Here is a 23,459-nt window from a genome sequence, read left to right as displayed (position 1 = left end):
ACACACACACAAAGCATGTACTCTAGGGATATTTTATTCAAATCTAATTGCAAGTACATCCAGTTCTCAGCAAAAGTAATATTTTAAAATTATTAAGGCCGTGGAGGATAGCTCAAATTAATACAAATTACAAAACAGTTACACTTCTGCATAAAACAGTCAAAATCGTACATGTACAATGCAAAAGCTTGTGAAATACTAACAAAGTTACCGTATCTGCATGCAATAGAAAAGAAACTCTCTCGTAAATCCTTCATTTGAACACTGATAATTTTGTTAAAAATACACAGCTTAGGAGGAAAGAGTAATTATATAGAAAAAAATCTCAAAGCCAAATCTTTGCTGATGCTAAGCATCCGCAACTTTTGCAGAAGACAATATGATCTGCACAGAAAAGTTAAAAAGTTTAATATATTTTGTGGTGGATGTATGTTAATACTGCTGTTGGAAATGCACTTACATTTCCTGACCATTTTAAATTTTTAATGTGGACTTGGGTTGATGTGCAGGGTGGGGGTAACAATCAATGTACAAATCCAAGAGGCATTAGTACGTTTATGTCTAATTGTGCCTCACCGATCTATTAGAATTCTTTGATAGAGTCAACAAGCACACAAACGAGGGTGATCTAGTCCATATATTGTACTTGGACTTTCAGAAAACCTTTAATAGTTTTTGCCAGAAGCTGGGAATGGGCATCAGGGAAGGGATCACTTGATGATTAGCTGTTCTGTTCATTCCCTCTGGGGCACCTGGCATTGGCCACTATCAGAAGACAGGATACTGGGCTAGATGAACCTTTGGTCTGACCCAGTATGGCCGTTATGTTCTTATAGTTCTCTGCAAACATCTGCTCAATGTGCAACATCAGTCAAAAAAGCTAACAATATTAGGAACCAATAGGAAAGGGATAGATAAAACAAAAAATATCAAAATATAAATCAATGGTATGCCCACATCTTGAAAACTGCATGCAGGTTTTGGTTCCCATATCTCAAAATAGATATATTAGAACTGGAAAAGGTACAGAAAAGGGCAAAAAAAGTGACTGGGGTATGGTACAGCTTCCATATGAGGAAACTGGGACTGTATCTTGGAAAAGAGACAACTTAGGGGAGATATGATAGATGTCTATAAAATCATGAATCGTGTGGAGAAAGTGAATAAGGAAATATTTACCCCATCACATAAAAAATAGTTACCCACCTTTTCGTAACTCTTGTTCTTCGAGATGTGTTGCTCATGTTCATTCCATTCTAGATGTGTGCGCGCCCACAAGCGCAGTTGTCAGAGATTTTTGCCTTAGCAGTATCCATAGGGTCAGCTGTGGCGCCTCCTTAAGTGCTGTGCTCATGCATTGGTATATCAGGCACCGCCAGCCCTATGCCCTCCCAGTTCCTTCTTGCCAGAAGAGGGAGGGGCAGGTGGGCAGGTAATGGAATGAAAATGAGCAACACAGCTCTAAGAGCAACAGTTACAAATAGGTGGGTAACCGCTTTTCTTCAAGTGCTCATGTCGATTCCATTCTAGGTGACTCACAAGCAGTGTCCATGAAGGTATGCTTGGATTTCATGGTTGTGCAGCTTGCAGCACTGCTCTGCCACAACCAGCGTCATCTTGCTGAGTAAGTGCATAATGAGACACAAACGTGTGGACAGAAGACCAGGCAGCGGCTCTACAGATCTCTTGGATTGGAATCTGCAACAGGAAGGCCACTAATGACGCCTGTGCCCTGGTCAATGTGCCATAATGATTCCCAGCGGAGGCATGTTTGCCAGCTCATAGCAGCAGCAGAGGCAGGCACTGATCCAGGATGAAATCCTCTGAGGAGACACTGGGTGACTCTTCATTCTGTCTGCCACCGCAACGAACAGCTTTGGTGACTTACGGAAAGGCCTTGTCCTGTCTATGTGGAAGGCCAGCACCCTCCTGACATCCAGAGAGAGTGTAGCCTGCGTTCTTCATCTGACATATGAGGCTTTGGAAAAAAGACAGGTAAACGTATGTCCTGGCCAGTATGAAACTGGGAAATGACCTTGGGCAGAAATGCTGGGTGTGGTCACAACTGAAGACTAAAGCTTGTCTCTCTAATACCTTCTCCTTGCAGACTCCTGGTCAAGTCTGCCAAAGTCTTGGCAGTGGGGGCAGCTGGAACTGCCTCCTTGCAGACTGTGGTTATGCATACCCAGCAAGCGAAGGGTGGCACGAGTGTTCTTCAACCCATGCAGCCTAAGAATCCATTCCCATCGAATCGGAGGTCCTGGATTGAGGTCTGCATTTCTTGGGACAGGCTAGCGGTCTGAACCCAGGAGCTGCGCCACATGACCACGTCGATGCGACCACCCTAGCCGCCGAGTCCACTGCTTCCCACGCCACTTGGAGAGAGCACCTCTACCATCGTGGTACCTTCCTCTGCTGAATTACTGGGCCAAATCTAGGGTTCCTTGGGAGTCCCATAAGTTAAAATTGTACCTACGAAAGAGAGCCTGGTGGTTCACCACCCGGAACTGCAGGCTGGCTGTCAAATAAGTTTTCCTCACGAAAAGGTCCCATTATTTGGCCTCTTTATTTTTGGGAGTTGGAACTGGTGTGCCCCTGCTTGTCCTCCTTGTTGGCTATAGAGACTACCAGCAAGCCCAGAGATGGGTGGGTATATATAGGTACTCAAACTCTTTGGCTGGGACACAGTACTTCTTTTCGTCCCTTTTGGTGGCAGGACAACTAGGATTCAACTCAATGAAATTAATAGGCAGTAAGTTTAAACACTAACATAAGAAAGTACTTCTTCACACAATGCATAGTCAATCTGCAGATTTCATTGCCAGGGGATGTTGTGAAGGTCAAACGTATAACTGGGTTCACAAAAGAATGAGAAGTTCATGGAGGATGGGTCCATCAGTGGCTATCAGCCAAGATGGCCGGGGATGCAACCCCATTTTCTGAGCGTCCCTAAACCTGACTGCCAGAAGCTGGGACTGGATGGACAGGAGATGGATCACTTGATACAGTAATTGTCCTGTTCATTCCCTCTGAAGCATCTGGCACTGTCAGAGGACAGGGTACTGAGCTAGATGCACCACTGGTTTGACCTATTATACCATTCTTATGTTCTCAAGAGTATATTTGGAATGTTCAAGACTGGCACGGTGGAGGACCACAAAGGCTTAAATAAAATATAAACCCAATAGTAGCTGTAATGGAGTATAAATCTTGGGAGTACTTCATGTACACAAGGCAGACTTGGGAATTACATAGTGTCAGCATGCCAAATTTCTCTAGTGAAGAAAAAGCCAGAGAGGGAGGAAAACCACAGATGCACAAAGATTCAGGACAGAATCATAACCAAAACAGTCCTCCTAATCTAAGCAAAAGCTAAGATTTTAAGATAGGATGCAAATACTCTTAAATATTTGTAGCTGTAAAACTATCATGGCAACCTATATTCTTTCATACCTCAAACTCAGCCAAGCAGGATTTAAGATCTGATGTCTTTAATTTCCTCTCTATTTTCTAACTAACAATGTTTAAGGCATTTCAGATCTAACAACTTGTTTTAGGACAAGTGCTGTAAAGTGTGTCAATGAGCACTTCCATCCTCCTAAAGGGGCCTCAGGGGAAAATCTAATTTGTTGTTGTCCTGCTGACAATTCAGAAGACAACAGACTTATGAGGGAGATGGACAGATGTTTGGGTTGCAATACCATCTGTAGGCTGACAGAGGCAAAGAGCTGAGTACTATCTCTGTAATTAAAACAGTAACCTTGATTACCTGTGCCAAACCAAGATTGCTTCTTGGAGGAAAGCCAGGCTCAGTCCATATAACATGGAGTTGATGCAGGCAGCCAGAAGGAAAAATATAGTCACTGGTGAATAATGACTGATCTTTGCATTCAGGAGGTAAATCTCTGGTTCCAGTGATTTTCAATTTCAGAGGCAATATTGGACCCACATGCTATTCTCAGATTCCTAGATGACAGTGATGATAAAAGGCATTTCATGCTATCTTCAGATGGCTCTTCTCTGACATGGATCTCTCCATGCTTATCTCCAAATTTCACTAGCATAGGGCTCTCTACAGGTATCTGGAACTACTCTTGAAGATCACTCAGAAGCTTCAGATAGTGCAAACAGAATGCAGCCTCCCGCTTACTGAGCGGGCCCAATAGATAACACCTGGGCTCTAAACTAGCTTCCTATGACTCCAAAATATACTCTCTCTTTTTGCTCCATCACAGAATTTATAGTCAATAAATATTCTTCCTCACAGTTCAACTCCAGAGGACAGGCAAAAGAGCAACATTCCCAACCTAGGGCACCCACTACAGGAGGATAGTCCTACTTTCAGCCCCTCAAGCCAGTATTTGGCCACCTTTAGAAATCAGTACAAGACAGTAGGTCTTATAAACTATCTGAAGCATAAATACTGCTGGATGGGAGTAAGGTGAGGTTCTGTCTTGGATATTTTGGGCTGAAAAAGTTGAAACAGTTGCTTTATAATTTGTATATTGTACATAGATACGCCTGTTAAAAACAAATGAATAAACTAAACTAACAAACTAATAAACTAATTTTCCATAAACCAGTGAACAAGATTCCATGAACATTTGTGATAAGAATAAAACTATAATATCACCAAGTGTTTGTAACATTCTAAGAAACTTTTTGTGATAGTTAATATAGTATTAAGTTTTAAAAAAAAAATACCAGTTTTTTAATCTGTCACGGGCTTCCAACTGGGCTCCCACCTCAAAGTTGATCCCTCTTCTATTCGGTGGATGTTTTGTCATTTTGTAATATCAACACCGCTGTTTTTATTCCCCTGAAAAATGCAATTGAATATCAATCACTAATAAAGACACATACAAAAATAAATCTATGCACTGTAAATCCAAAACATCTAAATGTTAGAAGTATTCTTAAATAATTAATTGCTCAATGTTTCCTATTTACAAGGAATAATCTAGTGAAAGTGTCTGAGATTCAAATCAATATTAAATTATTTACAAGCAAATTTTTTAGTTATTCTAGGTGAACTGCTACTATCTTTTAGAGTGAGGGGTGGGGGAGAGTTTAATTCTAAAAAGTTACCTATTCATGGTAGCCCTCAGAGTGCACTTTTACTGTATTCATGGAAAAATATGGTGTAAAAGAAAAATCAGCATCAGAAGAGGAACAGCTTTCAAGACCATACAAAGGACTGAAAGAATACGGAACACTTAACGTAGTGAAACATGGCCTTTCCATATTGCCTGAGTGTTGAGTCTTGTGATGTTTGTGATAAGAATAAATTTTTTTATTTTTTTTTAAACCAGAACCAGAAGGACTAAAACATAAGGCCATAGGCTCTAATAAAACTAGTGAGGAATCTCTTCAAGAGTTAATTATGTACACAATTAACATACACTCACAAACTGCCATTTTAATGAGCTTCCTGAAAGCACTGAATTAGCTCATCCTCTCTCTGTACACTGCAGTGTACCTTACTAGTGGCATCATCGATACAATAAAGATCAGACTTAAGAATTATTATAGTTATGATTTATTTTTGTCAATTCAGATCTAAGATATCACCTGGTATGTTATTTCCCTTTCCTGTGTTTTCATCTATTTATTATTTTGTATTTTATTGGAAACTATTTAAAAAATAGCTAATTGTTGTGAATGCCTCCAGTAATACTTAAAAACACACTAAAAGTCTTGCCTTAGTAGCCCATTAATTTCAAGGTCCACTTAACTGCAAAGTCCTGTTCAACAGCAACTTTTCCTAAAATCTGTTCCTCACCCATTTTAACTTAAGAATTCAATACAGACTACAACCTACTCCTGCAGTCTCTATGCTCAAGTAACTCCAAGGTTTCCATAGGACATTGAAAAGGTTGAGATTGTAACTTAGAGGGGAGACCTGATCAAGGTTTACAAATTAATGAACAATCTAATAAAGATAGATCAGGAACTTTTATTCAGTCTCTCACAGTACAAGAACACAGGGACATCCAATTAAAAATAAATATATTAAAAAAAAGTAACACCATTATAAATGCTAGAGGCAAAGCGGGGTTTGGGGTAGAGACTGACAGCTCACAACCCCCCACATAGTAGCCTCATGACCCCCTGACGGGTCCCGATCCCCAGTTTGAGAACCCCTGATTTAGAACAAGTGTTTAAGCAAGATTCCATTAAGGATTAAACTTTTCTAACATATGTTAAAATATCCAGGGTTATAATAGGTATTTTAAAAACAAACAAGAACTTTGGAAAGGATATAATTCCTCAAATGTTGCAGCATAAGGCAACATCGAACTACAGAGGCTTACGAAGCAGCTTTCTCTGGGGGAAGATTATCCCATAACTGCCTACTATAGGGTTTCTTCCTCTGAAACATATGGTTCTGGCCACTGTCTGAGACAGGATGATGGATGAGATGAACTAGTGGTGTGATCCACTCCGGCAACTGCTATGTTCCTAAATGAGCGCCCCAAATTAACAGATATGGGAAAAAAGTATTTTAAAAAGTAAAAGTTTGTTTTTACCAGAACACAAAATTAACAGAAACCACCTTCCTCAAACACACAGAAAGTAGTAATTAGAAAAATTCCCCTGATAATACATATAGCATGCAATATTGCTGCAGCCGTATTGGCCCCAGGATATTAGAGACACAAGGTAGGTGAGGTAATATCTTTTAATGGACCAACTTCTGTTGGTGAGAGACACCACCATCCTCTCACCAACAGAAGTTGGTCCAATAAAAGATATCACCTCACCCACATTTTCTCTAATCCATTCAGCAAGTACTCTCAAGGTGAGAGTTTTCACAGGTAAACCCATTTAAACCTCAAAACATGTATGATGGAAACACCAATAGGTTCTTAATTATGCAAATACCAATGACTCTCCTCACTTGCACCAGTTTTACACCAATGTTCCCCCATTTACTGGAGTTATTCTCAAGTAACATTATGTACGGCTAATCAGGTCCCACACCTGCAAAGCTAGTTAAAACGACTCAAAAATAAAAAAGTATTTAACCAGAAGTGAAAGTAGGAACAAAAGAGTGGAAGTCTATTCATACCCCATTAACCACACTCCCTATTTCCCTGTCTTTGGTGGCAGCTGTGCCTCCATACCTCCAGCTGACCCTCGTGGTTGTCTGTTTGCCTCCCCACTCTGCCCCTTTTCTGGGGTGGCTCACTTCAAGCCCTAACTAGAACTAACCGAATGAAATTAGGAAAAGGAAAAAAATACAGCTGGAATAAAACAGTTTTAGAAAACTCTTCCTAACTGAAATCTGTTAAATTGTTGACTAGTCTCCATGGAAGGGATGGAAGCCACGCTGCTTGTGACATTTAAAATAAACCAGAAGAAAACACTAGAAAATAGACTACAGGGAAAGCTCCCAGCAAGGGCCTGCATAGGGGATGGACTGGTTCTTAAACTGTAGTCCATGAAACACTTGCAGGTGGTCTACGCAGACAAGGCATGTCACCTTGTGTTGGCTAGCTGTCTTCCTCAGTTCCAACTACTTCTATGGGGGCCAGGCTCCTCATTCAGAAGACAGCCTGGAAAAGACCTGTACAAGCAGCCATCCTAGCTGCCTCTACTAGAGTCTCTTGTGATATAACAGCAAAAAAGCTCCTAATTGCACTGCAACATTGCTTGCATCCTTCGGAACATGCATGATGACAAAAGAGACTCAAATATCAGCAAATAGTAATTGATCCATTCCTAGGAAGCCAATAGAATGACTTCCACTGGGTCAGACCCATAGTGAATGAGAATCTTAATGAAGTAGAGGGGCAGAAGAGTCAAATAAGTGGCAAGAGTAGGTGCTGGGCCCAGATGGCACAAGAAAGTCAACCAACAGGCGAGGGTAGGATCAGGAACCAAGATGGGAAAGAACAATTGAGGTCCAAGGAGTAGGAAAGGCCCCTCTTCTGGATGTGGTGTAGATTCAATGACCCTGCACAATCTCTCAATATTTGTTCTTCAAAATGCCAATTTTTAAAGGGAGCCACAGTATAGTTACAGCTGCTGTTTTAGCTATTCATTATTTCCATTAAGTTTTTTTCATAATGGATCTAGTAAAAATACTGGCAAAATGCCAGTACTCATGAACAAATGGCATTGCAAATGTGTCTTTTCCCCGTTTTGGAGGCACTGCCATACAAGGTACTTGTCAATGAAAACAAATGAAACTCCCTACCAATGACACCATATCAACTCTGTCCACGCAGAGCAGAATACCTAGTTTCAGCCTGTAACAAAGGGTTAAAAATTAGAAACAGTCTAACTATATTTGCAAAGTTCGTAATACGATAAATTTGTGACAATTTAAGCTCTATTCAACTTGCATTTATCCTAGGTTTTTGCCTTGTTTATTGATCTTCTGTGCATATGGTTTTATTCTAAGTTATCAACAGCATTTACAACTATTTAAACCTCATTTGACATTTGTCCTTTTATAGTCAACCACTCTTTATGCCAAAAACTCAGTGAAAAGCCTGCTTTCTCCATAAAACATCAACTAATATATTTGGGGGCAATCATCACTGATAAAGGACCAAAGGCAGAAATACTGGCAAGAACTGTGCAAACAGCAACAGTGGCAAAGCTAAAACCAATTTGGAGGAACAAGAACATCTCCCTGGAATCCAAATTCAAACTGCTACACGCACTGGTCATCTCCATTTTTCTGTAGGTGAGACATGGACCCTTATGGCAGAACTTGAACAGAAAATACAGGTAGTAGAGATGAGATACTTCCATAAAATCCTTGGCATCTCCCACTTCAACCAGGTCACTAATGAAGAGATCCGCAATATCATCACCCAACGTGCTGGGTCATATGAAGACCTCCTGATGACCACGAAGAAGCACAAGCTGAAGTGGTACAGCCATGTAACAAGATCATCTGGCCTATCCAAGGGACAGTACAAGGGAAGAGAAGAAGAGATTGACAGAAGAGATGGATTGGCAACATAAAAGAGTGGACCTGACACACAATTGTCGGAGTGGAGACAATTGGTTGATTGCTCATCAATGGTGCCCCAATGATCAATGTGATTATGGGAGTGATGATGATAATATATTTCTAATACTTCATTGACTCAGCCAACACTGGTTTGATCTTTTATGAAGACATTTGGTACCCCTGCTTTCCCTACTGTTCCAGGTGTTTTCTGTGTCCCTGTCTGAGCCCTATAGACCCTTACTTTTATCTCACTATAGGTATACTGTGGTCACTGCTCCTTCTAATCAATAAACGTTAATTGGGGCTCCTTTCCAATCCCATTAACAGAACTCTTTAAATTGGCCAATTAACTGTGAGTAGTGCCTGTCTTTTCTCAACACACAATCATGGGAAGTATCATAGCACTCCTACTCCCAGCAGGACAGGACACCAGGAGCAAGAACTAGTATACTGGGAGACAGTGCAGAATGATGGCCACTGCGCTGATTAGCTGCAGTCAAAAAAGCTTCTGAAGTCAAAAGCTTTTAAGAATAGATTTTATTTTATTTTTAAAACAGATACGTTCTGAGCTAGAGCTAGGGGACTGACTAGGCTATTCTGATGAACATTCTATGTTACTTATCTGAAGCCACTGGCTTTCTATTATCAATAGCTCAGACAAGATCTATTTGTTCTTTTCCCTCCTCCCTCTTCTGAGCCTGCAACTGGTTGATCTCAAATGCATTCATCCCACCATAGACAGAGAAATGTTTTCACTGCCCTAGTTCTAAACTATGTTGGGGCAGAAAAATTAAACACTTTCCATCCTGCAAAACCCAAGATCATATATTTAATTCTCTCTCGTAACTAGTAGGTAACTAGTAGGTAGCAATGCAACCAGAAACACTTAATGTTTCTTAATGTAGCCAAATTATTAAAAGACTGAAAATGTGCATACTGCGGCTAATCGTTATTTACATTAATGAAGTGTCCCTCAAGAAGCCTATGAAAGAGCTGTGCACAAAGAGAAAGTTTCTGTAAAACTCATGATACCAAAAAACACTTTGCAGAAAAGTCACTGTTAAAGTAAAATGTAAATATTCCACCAGGGTTTTTTGTTTTGTTTTTGTGTTTGTTTGTTTTTGGGGGGGAGGGGATGTTGGTGTGCATCCCCAGAGAAAATCTGAGGGACATGCATGTGAGATAGGGATCTATCAATGTTGCTCAGATAAGGCTGACAATGCAGAAGGGAGGTGGTCTGTTCTGGGGCTCTTTCATGCTCAACCTGCAGTCTAGCCCACTGAGATCAACAGGAGCAAAGAGGAAAGACAAAGGTGTAGTAGAAAAAGGGCCTAACTCATCCAGAGAAAAAAAGATTTCTTAAGGCAGAGCTGGTCCCCTTTCTCCTAAGTATTGGTGTTTTCTTTTCCCGTCTCCCCCTGCTGTCCTCAGTTGTTAACTCTGCAACAGAAGCTCTTTATTTCAACCACCTAGAGCTTGAGAATGAGAGAAGAACTTCACAACTTAGCAGGAAAGGAAAAAAGAACAATTCTTCACACCAGGGTCACAAAGAAGTACTAATACCACATAAAATTGTTTTCTATGAGACTGGAGAAGGTCTCAATTCTCTCAGGGGTTCTCAAGCTGTGGGTCTGGAAACTGGACGGGTCACAAAGCAGTGGCCAGGAGATCACAGGGATACTAGACTCCAAAAGGCAAGCTGGGGGGCAAGAAAAAGTGGTCTTCACTTTTCTTCCTGCTGTCCTACTCCCACTAACCACTTTTCCACTGCAATGAACCACAATATGCTCCAGTATGCATTGCTTAAGGATTGTGAGGGGCTTCATTTTGCAGCTCTTGACAGCACTCAGCCAGCTTTTCACCATGGCAGATAAGTAGGGCCCTACCAAATTCATGGCCATGAAAAACATGTCACAGACTGTGAAATCTGGTCTCCCCCTGTGAAATATGGTGTTGTGTGTGTTTTTTACCCTATACTATACAGATTTCATGACAGATCAGTGTTTCTCAAATTGGAGGTCCTGACCCAAAAGGCAGTTGCAGATGGGTTGCAAGGTTATTTTAAGGGGGTCATGGTATTGCTACCCTTACCGCTGCACTACCTTCAGAGCTGGGCAGCCAGAGAGCAGTGGCTGTCGGCCAGGTGCCCAGCGCTGAAGGCAGGGACCCGCCAGCAGCAATGCAGAAGTAAGGGTGGCAATACTACACCCTTACTTAAGCGCTGCTGCCTTCAGAGCTGGGTGGCAGTAAAGTGGCAGCTGCTTACTGAGGCCTAGCTCTGCAGGTAACAGCACAGAAGGTGGCAATATCATACCATGCCATCATTACTTCTGTGCTGCTCTGCCTTCAGAGCCAGGCTCCCAGCCAGCAGCCACTGCTCTCTAGCTATTCAGCTCTGAAGGCAGCACCACCACCACCACCACCAGCAGTACAGATGTAAGGGTAGCAGGATTGCAACACGCACACACCCCATAATAACCTTGCGACCCCACCACAACTCCTTTTTAGGTCAGGATCACTACAATTACAACACCGTGAAATTTCAGATTTAAATAGCTGAAATCATGAAATTTACTGGTTGAAATCATATGACCGTGAAATTGACCAAAATGGACCTTGAATTGTAGGGCTCTACTGATAAGCAATTCTCTGAAGCAGAGCTCAGTGCAAACAGGAAGAGAAAGTACACCCAGCAGACAGCATGTACTAACCCAAAAGGAGGCAGTTTTTTCTTGTGATGATCCCAAAGATCTATGGGATTGTTTTACACACACATGAAAACTGTAGGTGTGCCAGATGGAGAAAGTCTGAGAATCTCTGTCCTAAACTCCTGTGTTTTTAACCTCTCCCACCTCTAAATAGTATATTTCCTCTCAGTGCGGGCAAGCAATGCTGTCTGCCTTACAACAGCTGCTTCCACAGACAAGCTTGATAGACTATGAAGATGGAGTTTTTATACATTAAGTGTATAAAAGTTTACTGTATACAATTTTTAAAAGACTAAAAAATAAAGAACAGCATTTTACTAAAGACTGACAATAAAAGTATCTCCTAAAATCTGATTGAGAAAAGTTAACATTCAGTGGCAAATATCAATCCAAGGATTAATTTAAATCTTCAAAAAGTCTGTTCAATAAAAACAAGTGTGTTACAATTAATCGCCACCTTGTATAAGTCTCTCCTATGTTTGGCACCTTCTCAATGAAATGGTTCCACTGGAACTTACAGAAGATTATTATATTTTATTATTCTTCATCAACTGCTACTTAAATAAAATGTATCAGAATGCAACCTAGTGAAGCATAAAAAAAAAGAATAATCAAGAACATACTGCAAGGAACAATCTTGCATTGACGAAGGGCTGGACTAGATAATAGGTTCTCTCCCTCTAATTCCCATTATTAGGAATCCAAACTACATAATGATTTTTTATTTAGAAACCTCAAACTTGTTTCACAATCACTAATATTTCATCTTTTGGATTCTAATATGTTAGATATGTCCAGCTCACCATGGTGTGTGAGCTAACTCAATCACGACAGGTCAAACTAACTTGCTCAAATTTTGCTAAGATTATATTCTAACATTGAAAAAATCCTGCTCATTGTACTATGGAGATGAAATGAACATCTTTTCATTCAAAAAGACCACAAGGCTCAGATTTCTCTCCCCTAAGCCCACTACCTAAAGGCAAAAGATATAATCCATCTGTCTGATTTCATCAATCATACTAAAGGTAAAGAACCTGGAATTTAACAGGTAAGTAAAGAGGTGACTGAGATTTAAGTATTTGTATATTCAGTTTTTAACTCTACATCAAGGTTTGATCAATTCAAACGCCAGCAGCAAATAAGAGGCTTTCTATGGAGAGCCGGGGGTCTAAGTTCAATGTCAGGAATATTTTTAAGCTTTCATTAAACAACTATAGGGTACCTGAAACCTTTTCATAAGAACGTAACCAAATATATAATATTGTGCTATGAATCTGTATAGTGCTTTCATACCAAACAGCTGATCTTCATTGGTTTGCCAAGCAATAGAGGAAAACCAGGGTGGATAAAAAATAAAACGATATTTTTTTTAAAGGAAAACCAAAATTTGATTTAAATCAGATTTTTTTTTAATAAAATGCTTTTTTCCCCTCAAAAAGCAATGTAAAGATATATCTTAATTAAAACTATTATAGCTCAAAGATACCTCATCATGAAATAGGGATTATAAATTCTAATTCTATAGTATGAAACAATATATTCATGTAATGTTTAAGAAAAGTTTTGTAAATGAGTTCCAATAGTTCATGGATTAGGGACCCAATCTTATGGGGTTCCAGGGGCTTCTGTAGAGATTATTTAGGTTAATCTTTCTATCTACCCAATGGGACTCCGTGCTCAGTCTAGAAGAAACCATCAGAGAAGCTTAGTTTTGCAGTTTGCAGGGGGGAGGGATAGCTGAGTGGTTTGAGCATTGGCCTGCTATAACCAGGGTTGTGAGTTCAATCCCTGAGTGGGCCACTTAGGGATCTGGGGCAAAAAATCAGTACTTGGTCCTGCTAGTGAAGGCAAAGGGCTGGATTTGATGACCTTTTAAGGTCCCTTCCAGTTCTAGGAGATAGGTATATCTCCAATTTAAAAAAAATAAAAAAATTCTCAAACTGTGGATTTGTGTCTCCAGAGATAACATGCTTGTTAACAGCAAAAAATGTTTTTAAATAAATATATATTGTAACAGGGTCAGGCTAGATGGCTACAGGAGAGTGTTAGAAGGCCAATATATTAGTCCCAGATTAAGTAGATCCATTTTCCCTGGGTAAGGTAACAGGGGCAGTTCCAGAACAAGCAGGAACTTGCTAGAATCAATTAGGACAGGCTGGCTAATCAGGGCACCTGGGTTTAAAAAGGACCTCATTTCCATTTGTAGTGTGCATGCAAGGAGCTGGGAGCAAGAGGCACTAGAAGCTGAGAGTGAGAAGACATACTGCTGGAAGACTGAGGAGTACAAGCATTATCAGACACCAGGAGAAAGGTCCTGAGGTGAGGATAAAGAAGGTGTTGGGAGGAGGCCATGGGGAAGTAGCCCAGGGAGTTGTAGCTGTCGCACAGATGTTGCAAGCAAATTGCTGGATAAAGTGTATGAAAGAGAAATTGAGTAGTGTGCAAGAGATCTAGAGGGTAAAATTGTTAACCTGAGTCTTGATGGATGGAGCAATGTCCACAATGATCCTGTTGCATGTGCTTGTGTGACAAGAGAAGAAGGGAATGTCTTACTTACAGAAACAACTGATACATCAGGAAATGCACACACAGCAGAATACTTACAAGAAGTAGCAACAAAAGCTATAACAAACTGGAAAAAAAATGCAAGTGTCTAGTACGCAGCTTGAGAAGAAATTTAGAAGAGAGTGAACAGTCCCAAGCTAACAAACGGTTGCAGTGCTCATTTGATGCACCTCCTGTCTAAAGACTTCAGTGTTCCAGAAATAAAATGCTAATGTTGTTGAAATTGCAAAATACACCTCTATCCCGATATAACGCAACCCGATATAACACGAATTCAGATATAATGCGGTAAAGCAGTGCTCCGGGAGGGCGGAGCTGTGCACGCTGGCGGATCAAAGCACATTGGATATAATGCAGTTTCACCTATAACGCAATAAGATTTTTTTGGCTCCCAACGACAGCGTTATATCGGGGTAGAAGTGTACTTCCACAATAACCATTTTGCAGCAGCTGCTCTGAAAAAAGTGGGAGGAACCAAGCTAACTCTCCCACAAGACATGCAATGGAACTCAGTAGTGGACTGTTTTGAGCACTGTATCAAGAAGTGGCCTAATCTGATGAGTTTGTGAACAAAATCATGAAAAAAAAATAGATGGCACTGTCACAGACAAAGTTCTCAACACTGGGCTTAAGAGAAATGTTGAACACATGCTGAGTACCCTGAAGCTTATTTCTGTAGCCTTGAACAAAATGCAGGGAAATAGCTGTTTTATTGCTGACGCTGTTGAAATTTGGAAGGAACTGAGTGAGATCTTAAAAAGAGAAATATGCAATGACAGAGTTAAATTACAAGCATTAAAAAAATGAATGGGACAAGCACTATCCCAGCTCATTTTCTTGCAAATATTCTCAGTACTCGGTACCAGGGTCAAACCTTAACTGCTGAAGAAGAGGAATTGGCTATGACATGGACATCCAGCAATCATCCCCCCATAATGCCAACTATAAATAAACTTCAGAGCTAAGGGTGAATCATTCAAGAAATAAGTGTTTGCTGATGATGTTTTAAAGAACATCACACCAGTGAACTGGTGGAAGTCACTTAAGCACTTGGATTCAGAGACTGTTGAAGTGAATCTCATTTTTAACAGCAGTAGCTTCTTCTATCGGTGTAGAAAGAATATTTTCTTCCTTTGGACTAATTCATTCCAAACTGAGAAATTGTTTGGGACCTGAAAAAGCAGAAAAGCTTGTTTTTTTCTTTTCCAGATTATGAACAAACAGAAAAATGAAGGTCAAGACGATTAAGTTAGCTGCAGAAGCCAATATTAAGTTTCTCATGTTGACCTGGCTAACAGTTGATTGAAATATATCAAAAGAATTTAACTATTTTAGACAATTTTAAAAACAAACCTGATTTTAAAAAAATTGAATGTTTAAATTCAAAAATTCTTATGCATGTTTTGTTAAAATATTATCTACCTTTGCTGCTGAAGAAAAAATCCAGAATATATAATGTTGTTTTAATTAAATAATTTAAATGTCTATCCTCCTAATACAGCATGGCAAGAAAATCCTCCAAATATTAATGCTTAACCTATTGAACTGGAGATTGTTCACCTCCCAATGACTTCATAAATATCTGCTTAATTACCTCTGGTAAATGAAATAACCAAACAATCATTCATTTTCTGATATAGCTGTAAAACTAATCTGAAAAGTTTTCAAAATAAATCACTTTAAAAATGTATAGTGTACCCCAATCTAAAAACGAAACCTACATCTATCTCCAAGTTGTGAAGAATATGTATTAAGGGTATAACAAACAACTAGAATGCACTTTTATGTAGAAATCCATGATTAAATAGAGTCTTCCTGATTAGTGATTTAAATCAAATCCACCCTGAACTAGGATAATAGCACCAGGCCCGGAGAGGAACAAGACAAGAAATAAAACCAATTCCTCAGAATTAAAAAAAAATAAAAATCCCACGAACAGATTAAATATCCCGTTAACAATAGGTAAGTAGCGCCTGGTAACACCTATATCTGTAGGTGTTTGTCCATTTTATCTTTTAGGCTGTAAGCTCTGAGCCAGGAGCTGTATTCTACACATTGCCTAGTATAATAGACCCTAGCACTACCAGAATACAAGTAACTTAATGTCTACCGGACACAAATCAGACATTAGGAATGGCAATATACAAAAACCTGTAGGAGAACACTTCAACCTCCCTGGCCACACAATAGCAGATTTTAAGGTGGCCATCCTCCAGCAAAAAAACTTTAGGACCAGACTCCAGAGAGAAACTGCTGAGCTCCAATTCATTTGCAAATTTAACACCATCAGTTTAGGACTAAACAAAGACTGTGAATGGCTTGCCAATTACAGAACCAGTTTCTCCTCCCTTGGTTTTCACACCTCAGCTGCTGGAACAGGGCCCCATCCTCCCTGATTGATCTAACCTCGTTATCTCTAGCCTGCTTCTTGCTTGCTTATATATACACACCTGCCCCTGGAAATTTCCACTGCTTGCATCCGAAGAAGTGGGTATTCACCCACGAAAGCTCATGCTGCAAAACATCTGTTAGTCTATAAGGTGCCACAGGATTCTTTGCTGCTTCTACAGAACCAGACTAACACGGCTACCCCTCTGATACTTAATGTCTACCTGCCTCTGTCCTACTTTCCAGGTAGGTATTAGCACAGGAATATAGGTGATAGCACTAAACAGCTCCACAAGTGAGGTGGAGGCAGAAGTCAGTCCTATCCTGTCCTAGTCCAATGTAGGAACTGGACAACCAGGTCACCTGTCATTCTGTGAGGTAACATTTGCCACACTCAATTTTCACTCTTAAGAACACTAGAACTGATCCTGGAATTAGGATGAGCTGGTAGACTGAGATTTATAATGGACAGCCAGCTTACCCAATCATTCCTCAAAGAGGACTTGGCTAACCTTGTGAAGAAATAGCAGTCAAGATGCTGAGCTGCCTAGTGCCTATGTGAATAGTGACAGGCAGTGTTCTATAGGCAACTATTAGGAATAAAGGCTAGAGAAAGAAGAAATTTTACTGTGTGTATCTACATATTCAGAAGTGGTGATTCTGGGTTCCTAACTTCAGACAACTTAAAGTGGCTTGATAGTGGGTAGATGGCTCAGCAATTAGGGCTTTAAGTCTATACAGTTTCATGTAGCTCTTACAGTGTTGGAGGACAGATGGGGAGGGGGAAAATCACACACAAATAAGATTAAACTCTCTCTTACGGAAAGAGGCCTTTTATTATATCCAGGTATAATTTAATAACTTGTAAAATGTTTACTTCCATTCTGTTAGGAAGTTTTTATCTAACTGAAAGAACAGTAGGACAATGAAACAGACTTCATAGGGAGGTTGTGGAAGCTCTTTCACTGAAGGTTTTCAAAAGGAAGCTGGATAGCCACCTGTCTTTAGATGCAACACATCCTGCATCTTGGCAGGGGGGTTAGACTAGACTAACCTTGCGGTCCCTTCTAACCCTATGAGTCTACTCAGGAGAAAAAGAGTAGCACACCAGAAAAAGGCCAACACCATCAAATAGGACAAAGCATTTCCAAGAGATATATTTGCAGGAAACATCACTAAGTAGTTTAGATGGGTTTAGATTATAACCTATACTTTGTAACAGTAACAAATGCAAATATCAAGATTTCATATATAGTACAGAAGGAAGATCATATTTTGGGCCAATTTCCCATTCCACCTAATAAGTACGTACCACATACCGCATTAACTTATCCATGGTTGTTTCATCACTTCCCTTTGGAGACTACCCCAATACTGCTGGATTTGTTATTATGTCAAGCAACACTAAACAAACAATTGCCAGAAGTTTGCCTCCATGCACAAAAGGCTATACTATGCTGTGAGAGTAAACAGTAAAAGACCAATCTACAATGAGAATATTTGGTATAGCTAAACACTGCTCTATTTTAAAACCCAGGTGAGTGTGCTTATAGGTAACCAAAGCTTTTTAATTAAATTAATGCCCTGCGTTAGAATTTTAGACCTCCACACGTGTAGGATGCAGCATCCGTAAGGTTTAATAACCTCAAATAATTTTATTATAAATTCCTAACTTCATGTTAACATTTCAGTTGTTAAGAATTACTGTATGTCAGAGCAGCTGCACATCTGCATAAACATGCATGCGTGTTACAACTACACACATTTACAGCAATTTACAGGGCTGCAATTAACAAGAGTGGTGTTCTCTGGAGTCCCTTAGATGAGGGAGTCACCAGCTGCACTAACAGGTTTGGGCATTTATACTAGTAGAAAACTTTTCTTGAAGAGAGCCACTCCCACCCAGCCCCCAACATGCAGTACGATGATATAGGCAGAAGCCCCATTTGCAACATGCTACCAACCTAGGGTGACCAGACAGCAAGTGTGAAAAATCGGGACAGGGTGAGGTGGGTAATAGGATCCTATATAAAAAGACCCAAAAATCAGGACTGTCCCTATAAAATCGGGACATCTGGACACCCTACACCAACCACTCACTGCCCCCAGCCTCAGCGTGGAGGGAGCCCTATGCTGCTTGCTAGTCAATGTCAATGCCTACAGAGTATTCCCCAAGCTGGTCACTGTCCTCAGATGCACTAAGCAAATAAAAGACGGTGTAGATTTCTGGACTGCTCTTGAGGGTGAGCAACAACCCTAATCTGCCTCCTGTGGCAACTCATATTCTGGTGCCTGGCCCTGCAGAACATACGTGGAGGACAAAGATGGACACACCTGATGGGATGGAGGAAGTGGTACTCTGATATGGCTCCAGCTCCCTTGTGCGTACTGGGTCTGGGACCAATCGGTATGATCACCTCACAAAAAGGCCCCCAGGCAGCACAAAGATCCAGCCAGTGAGTGTGCAAAACAAGGTTTGACCTTCTTCACCTGCAAGACTAAAAGCATCGCTCTGTCCTGAGCCCAGCCAGTGGCCTCAGTTATCAAAACAAACATTTATGATTTAAAGAATTCACAGGTTCTAATCTGGAAATACAATAAAAACCAATCTGAATGTATTAGTCACATCACTACGAATAGCAACATGACATACTTTACATGGACAGCATCTCTAAAATAAGTTTGACTTTTAAGCCTACCCGTCACTTAGAACAGCTGCCATTATTTCACTATAAGCCTCAAATGCAACTACTGCTATTCCCACAGGCATCCTTTTTTCATGGTATTTTAGTAAGACCAAGCCCAGGGTAACTTTGTAATCATAAAAGAACTCAAGAATTTCATCCACTGACACACTAAATGGCATACTTTGCACTTTAATGGCAGTTGACTCTAGCTTCCCAAAAGCCCTGGGGCCCACTTAAATTCTTAACACCACTATCAGAGCAAGGAGATCACTTAACTAGGCCCATTCCCAGGGTTCTGAGATCCACCTCCAACACTTCATATTCCACTCTGTTTACTACGACCACTTCCAAACCCTGGAACACCAATACCTGAACCAGGAAAACCACTACTTCCAATTTGGTCTGCAAATAAAGTATACAGAACTACCTGCTAATGTGCATGAGTAGGGTTCACATGTACAGTTAGTCTGTGAGCAGGCTAGTGCGGAGTAGTCGTACCCCAGTTTGCCACAAACGAAAGGTTTGTGTTAAGAAGCCCTTCATCTGATCCATTTCCATGATTTCAGTACTGCATCTGCATATATACTGCATCAACTCAGAGCCCATGAAAAGAATCTTTTCACATCAGATTTCACTGAAGGGGTATTCCATGAACACTGACATTTAAAAAAAAAAAAGAAGTGATAGGAAGGGGTTTCGCACTACTTTTGAGAATTATCTGAGGCTTTATAGGATTATTGAGAGACAAACACTGGATTCAAACTGTTGCTCATATTCACTGCTATTCCAGACCCATTTATTCCAATATGTAAAAGGTGCTACAGCTGGAGGTTTCACAGACCTTCCTGGTGTCCTGATAGTACAGAAGGCACCAGGGGAAATGGAGGAACAAGAAGCAGGGCAAGTACAGGACATGGGACAGGTTTAGGGGGACTAGAAGGCATTGGTGGCAAAGATAGCATACCAGGCACTGGTGAAGGTGTATAATTGAGTTAAATGAGGGGCTAGCAAAGGCAGCACCAGGATTTGGAATGCATTTCGCATACTGGCCATAGAGAATGTAGGTTGTTTTGGTTACCTTCAATGCACAAAAAGTAGCTGCAGTTGCTACACCAAGTACTGTTAGAATTTGATACTACAGTAGATAAGTTTACCCTAGCACTGAATGCAGAGCTAGGTGGTGATCAGACCTGCTGGTGGCATATCTGAATTGGCAGCTCTATCATGTTTTTCATTTGTCATACAACTCAGCAAGAGTTACTTTTGACTCTTTATTGGTACCACCTGCGCCCACCATAAACACATCTTGCATCTTCCTCAGTAGCAAAAAGTGAAGAACGCCTCACCCAATTCACCCCCTACAACATGCAAGTCCCATCAGGAATGGTCAATCCAGAGAAGTGGTGAATGTCCATGGTCCCCCACCACAATCAGAAAACCATGCAAATGGATAACCACAGCCATGCTGTCCTGAAATGCACACCTGCAGATGAGAAAAGGCAACGTCTATATCAGACAACTATTTATGACACAATGTATTTACCTAAACACCACCTAATGTTTACAATCCTAAAGACCTTGTGACAATTAAGCGTAAAATTTTCACATGCACATAACATATGCTCCCTAGTCCCATCAAGAGTAATTTAGACACCCACTGAAAGCCAGTTGAACTTAAGCTCCTAAATCATATCGGTGCTTGTGAAAATGTTACCTTAAAGTATATTTATGCCTCCAAATGCACTTTGCAACTCTAGAGCAGTTTATTAACAAAAGAAAACCTTTATTTAATGACAGTTAGGGTTGCATCAGAAGATGACTAGGGATGGCTCACCCAGCCATTGCCTCCCTTGCAAAAGTGTGGCATCTCAAAACATATGAAGGTTAGACTGGTGAAAACCTTATTTTTTTCCATAGCAACTTATGGATGTGACTCCTGGAAAACTAATGCTGCTGAAAAAAGAAAAACCTGAAGTCTTTGAGATGTGGTGCTAGCAAAGACTTGAGCATCTTATCTTCTGGATGGAAAACACAAACAATTGTGTTAGAAGTATTACTGGAGAGAAGCTGACTCATCAGAAATCAATAGGCACATATTTACGTACTTTGGTCACATCAGGCATAGAGATAGAAATAATCTTCAAGAAAGGTACCATGGAAGGAATAGTGGCAGGTAATCACAGTAGGGGAAGCCTGCAATGTCACTCGCTTCCCAAAACACTCCACAGCTTCTTATGCATTTCTTGAAATGGACTACACCCAGGAGTAGCTGCAACAGCCGGGTGTGTGCCTGTGCTCCAGCAGCCAGATTTTGCCGGCTGTGTCCCTTGGCCCTGCTGGCATGAAGCACACCTCTTATTGCACGTTTTGCCCTAAACTGAAGCATGTTTTGTCACCGTGCAATTTATTAAACCAGGGTTTCTTTGTTTTTGAAGAAAATGAATATAGTTATCGGTGAGGTCTGAACCCTGTATCTTCAGATCCCCAATCAAGACATCTATCACTTGAGCTAAAGCAGTAACAAGAAACAATCAAACCAGTAATAAGGATAATTAACTATCTGAATAAACTACCAAGCATATGATGGACTCCCCATCAGTTCATCTCCAAAAGATGAACTCTGTCCAAACACAAGTAATGGCTTGATGCAGTAATAACTTGGGGAAATTTTCTCACCTGTCCTATGCAGAATGTCAGACTAGATGATCACAATAGTCACTAATGGCTTTAAAAAAACATTAATCTATTGTTATGTGAGCTAGCCACTAGAACAGGATGCCACATATTTTGCCTGGGAGTTACACAATTAGTTGCTAAAGAGCAGTAGGATGTTGATATTCATCCTGGGTATCTATTCCAGGATCTGAAAGGAAGATGTTATCTAGTGGTTATAGACAGGATAGCTAAATCCATAGATTTGGCACATTCATTCTGAGAGGCAGTGAGTCTCAGTGAGTAAGATTTGGATCTACTGAATCTGGAACCTTCTTACTATCCTGCTTATCACAGACAATGTGAACTCTGTTAACCTACTTGTGTAATGAGGAAAAATGATTGTATTTGCCAGTCCTTCTAGAACAAGGTATGAGTGCCTGCCCAATAAAGGACTCCAGTTTCCAGAAATATGAACAGAAATCAGGTGAGAGACCAGAATTCATGGTCCCCTAGCTCCCAGGTCAGTTTACCTTCCCTAAACTACAGGATATTTGTGAGGAAGTCAACCTCTTCCTTCCCCTCCCTGCCTCTTACCCTGATGAGGGAGGGAAGGACACTTGAGAACTATGAATGCAGGGACTGGGACCAATCTGGAAGTGAAGATTAAGGAACAGGAGGTATAATCCATCAAACAAGAGGAATTCAAAAATAAAAGAAATCCTCCTCTCCTTGAATTGCGAAGAGTGATTTAAAGGGAAGGTGTACTCACCACCATTTATGGATTTTGTTTTAAAATCTCTTCAGAAATATATTAAATGTTTGGCTAAACTGAAGTTAGTTGTTCTAATCTTATGTCAATACTTTCTAGAAGTCCCACAATGTGAGTGTGAATTAAAAATGCAAAGCAGAAATCCTTAAAATCAAGCTTGCTTGTTCAATTTTACCAAGAATAAAATGAGCTAGGTGAAATTTTTTTTCTAAATAGAAGCGTTAGAATATACTATGAATAAGTTAACTACTACTTCTGTATTATTCAAACTGCCATGATGTCTACAAAAGCAAATCTGCATCTGAAACAATGTATACTTCATATTAAAAATGCCAACATTATTTGTCTGATTTGGGAGAAATATTAACTGACAGATCTTTTATGGTAAGACTATAAAAAGAGTCAAACTAGGTATTTATTATAATTCTGAAATTTAAGAGCAGTACTACTGAATTGTTATAAAAGAGCTGAACTTATGTGATTATAATACTCACCTAGAAAAGACCTGTTGCTTATATAGTTGAAAACATTTCAAATGTTTAACCTATGACTGCAGGAAGGAAAAAAAAGTCATATCAGTGCTATAACAAAGGTATTTTAAAGTTCTGAAAAACAGTTACCTAAAGGAGTAACTTTTAGTCCCCAAATAATACAGCTAACACCTTCAGGAATTCCCAACTTTTAAATGAGAAAGTACTGTAAATACTGAGGCT

The 23,459-nt window shown here is 40.2% G+C and overlaps 1 protein-coding gene across 11 annotated transcripts in view; it reads right to left on the bottom strand.

Moving 5' to 3' along the window:
• PHF20 (PHD finger protein 20) overlaps nucleotides 1-23,459 on the bottom strand; it is a 167,206-nt gene that overhangs the window by 133,696 nt on the left and 10,051 nt on the right. For 6 of the 11 annotated variants that reach the window (XR_005587655.1, XM_039497710.1, XM_039497709.1 and 3 more), the window contains exons 2-4: nucleotides 23,241-23,296; nucleotides 20,669-20,805; nucleotides 4,705-4,819 (exon numbers count right to left, since the gene is read on the bottom strand). Coding sequence is in view for 10 of the 11 variants with exons in the window: in XM_039497710.1 (XP_039353644.1) it covers nucleotides 4,705-4,787 (83 nt within the window). In the remaining variant the exon portion in view is untranslated. Of the gene's footprint in view, nucleotides 1-3,769; nucleotides 3,914-4,704; nucleotides 4,820-20,668; nucleotides 20,806-23,240; nucleotides 23,297-23,459 lie in introns of those variants that run through there. The other 5 variants (XM_039497705.1, XM_039497707.1, XM_039497706.1 and 2 more) reach the window with 4 other exon arrangements.

The sequence above is a fragment of the Mauremys reevesii genome, linkage group 13, assembly GCF_016161935.1.
Source record: "Mauremys reevesii isolate NIE-2019 linkage group 13, ASM1616193v1, whole genome shotgun sequence".
Lineage (NCBI taxonomy): Eukaryota > Metazoa > Chordata > Testudines > Geoemydidae > Mauremys > Mauremys reevesii.
Note: the sequence above shows the minus strand (reverse complement) of the source record. Positions and strands in the feature narration are given on the sequence as shown.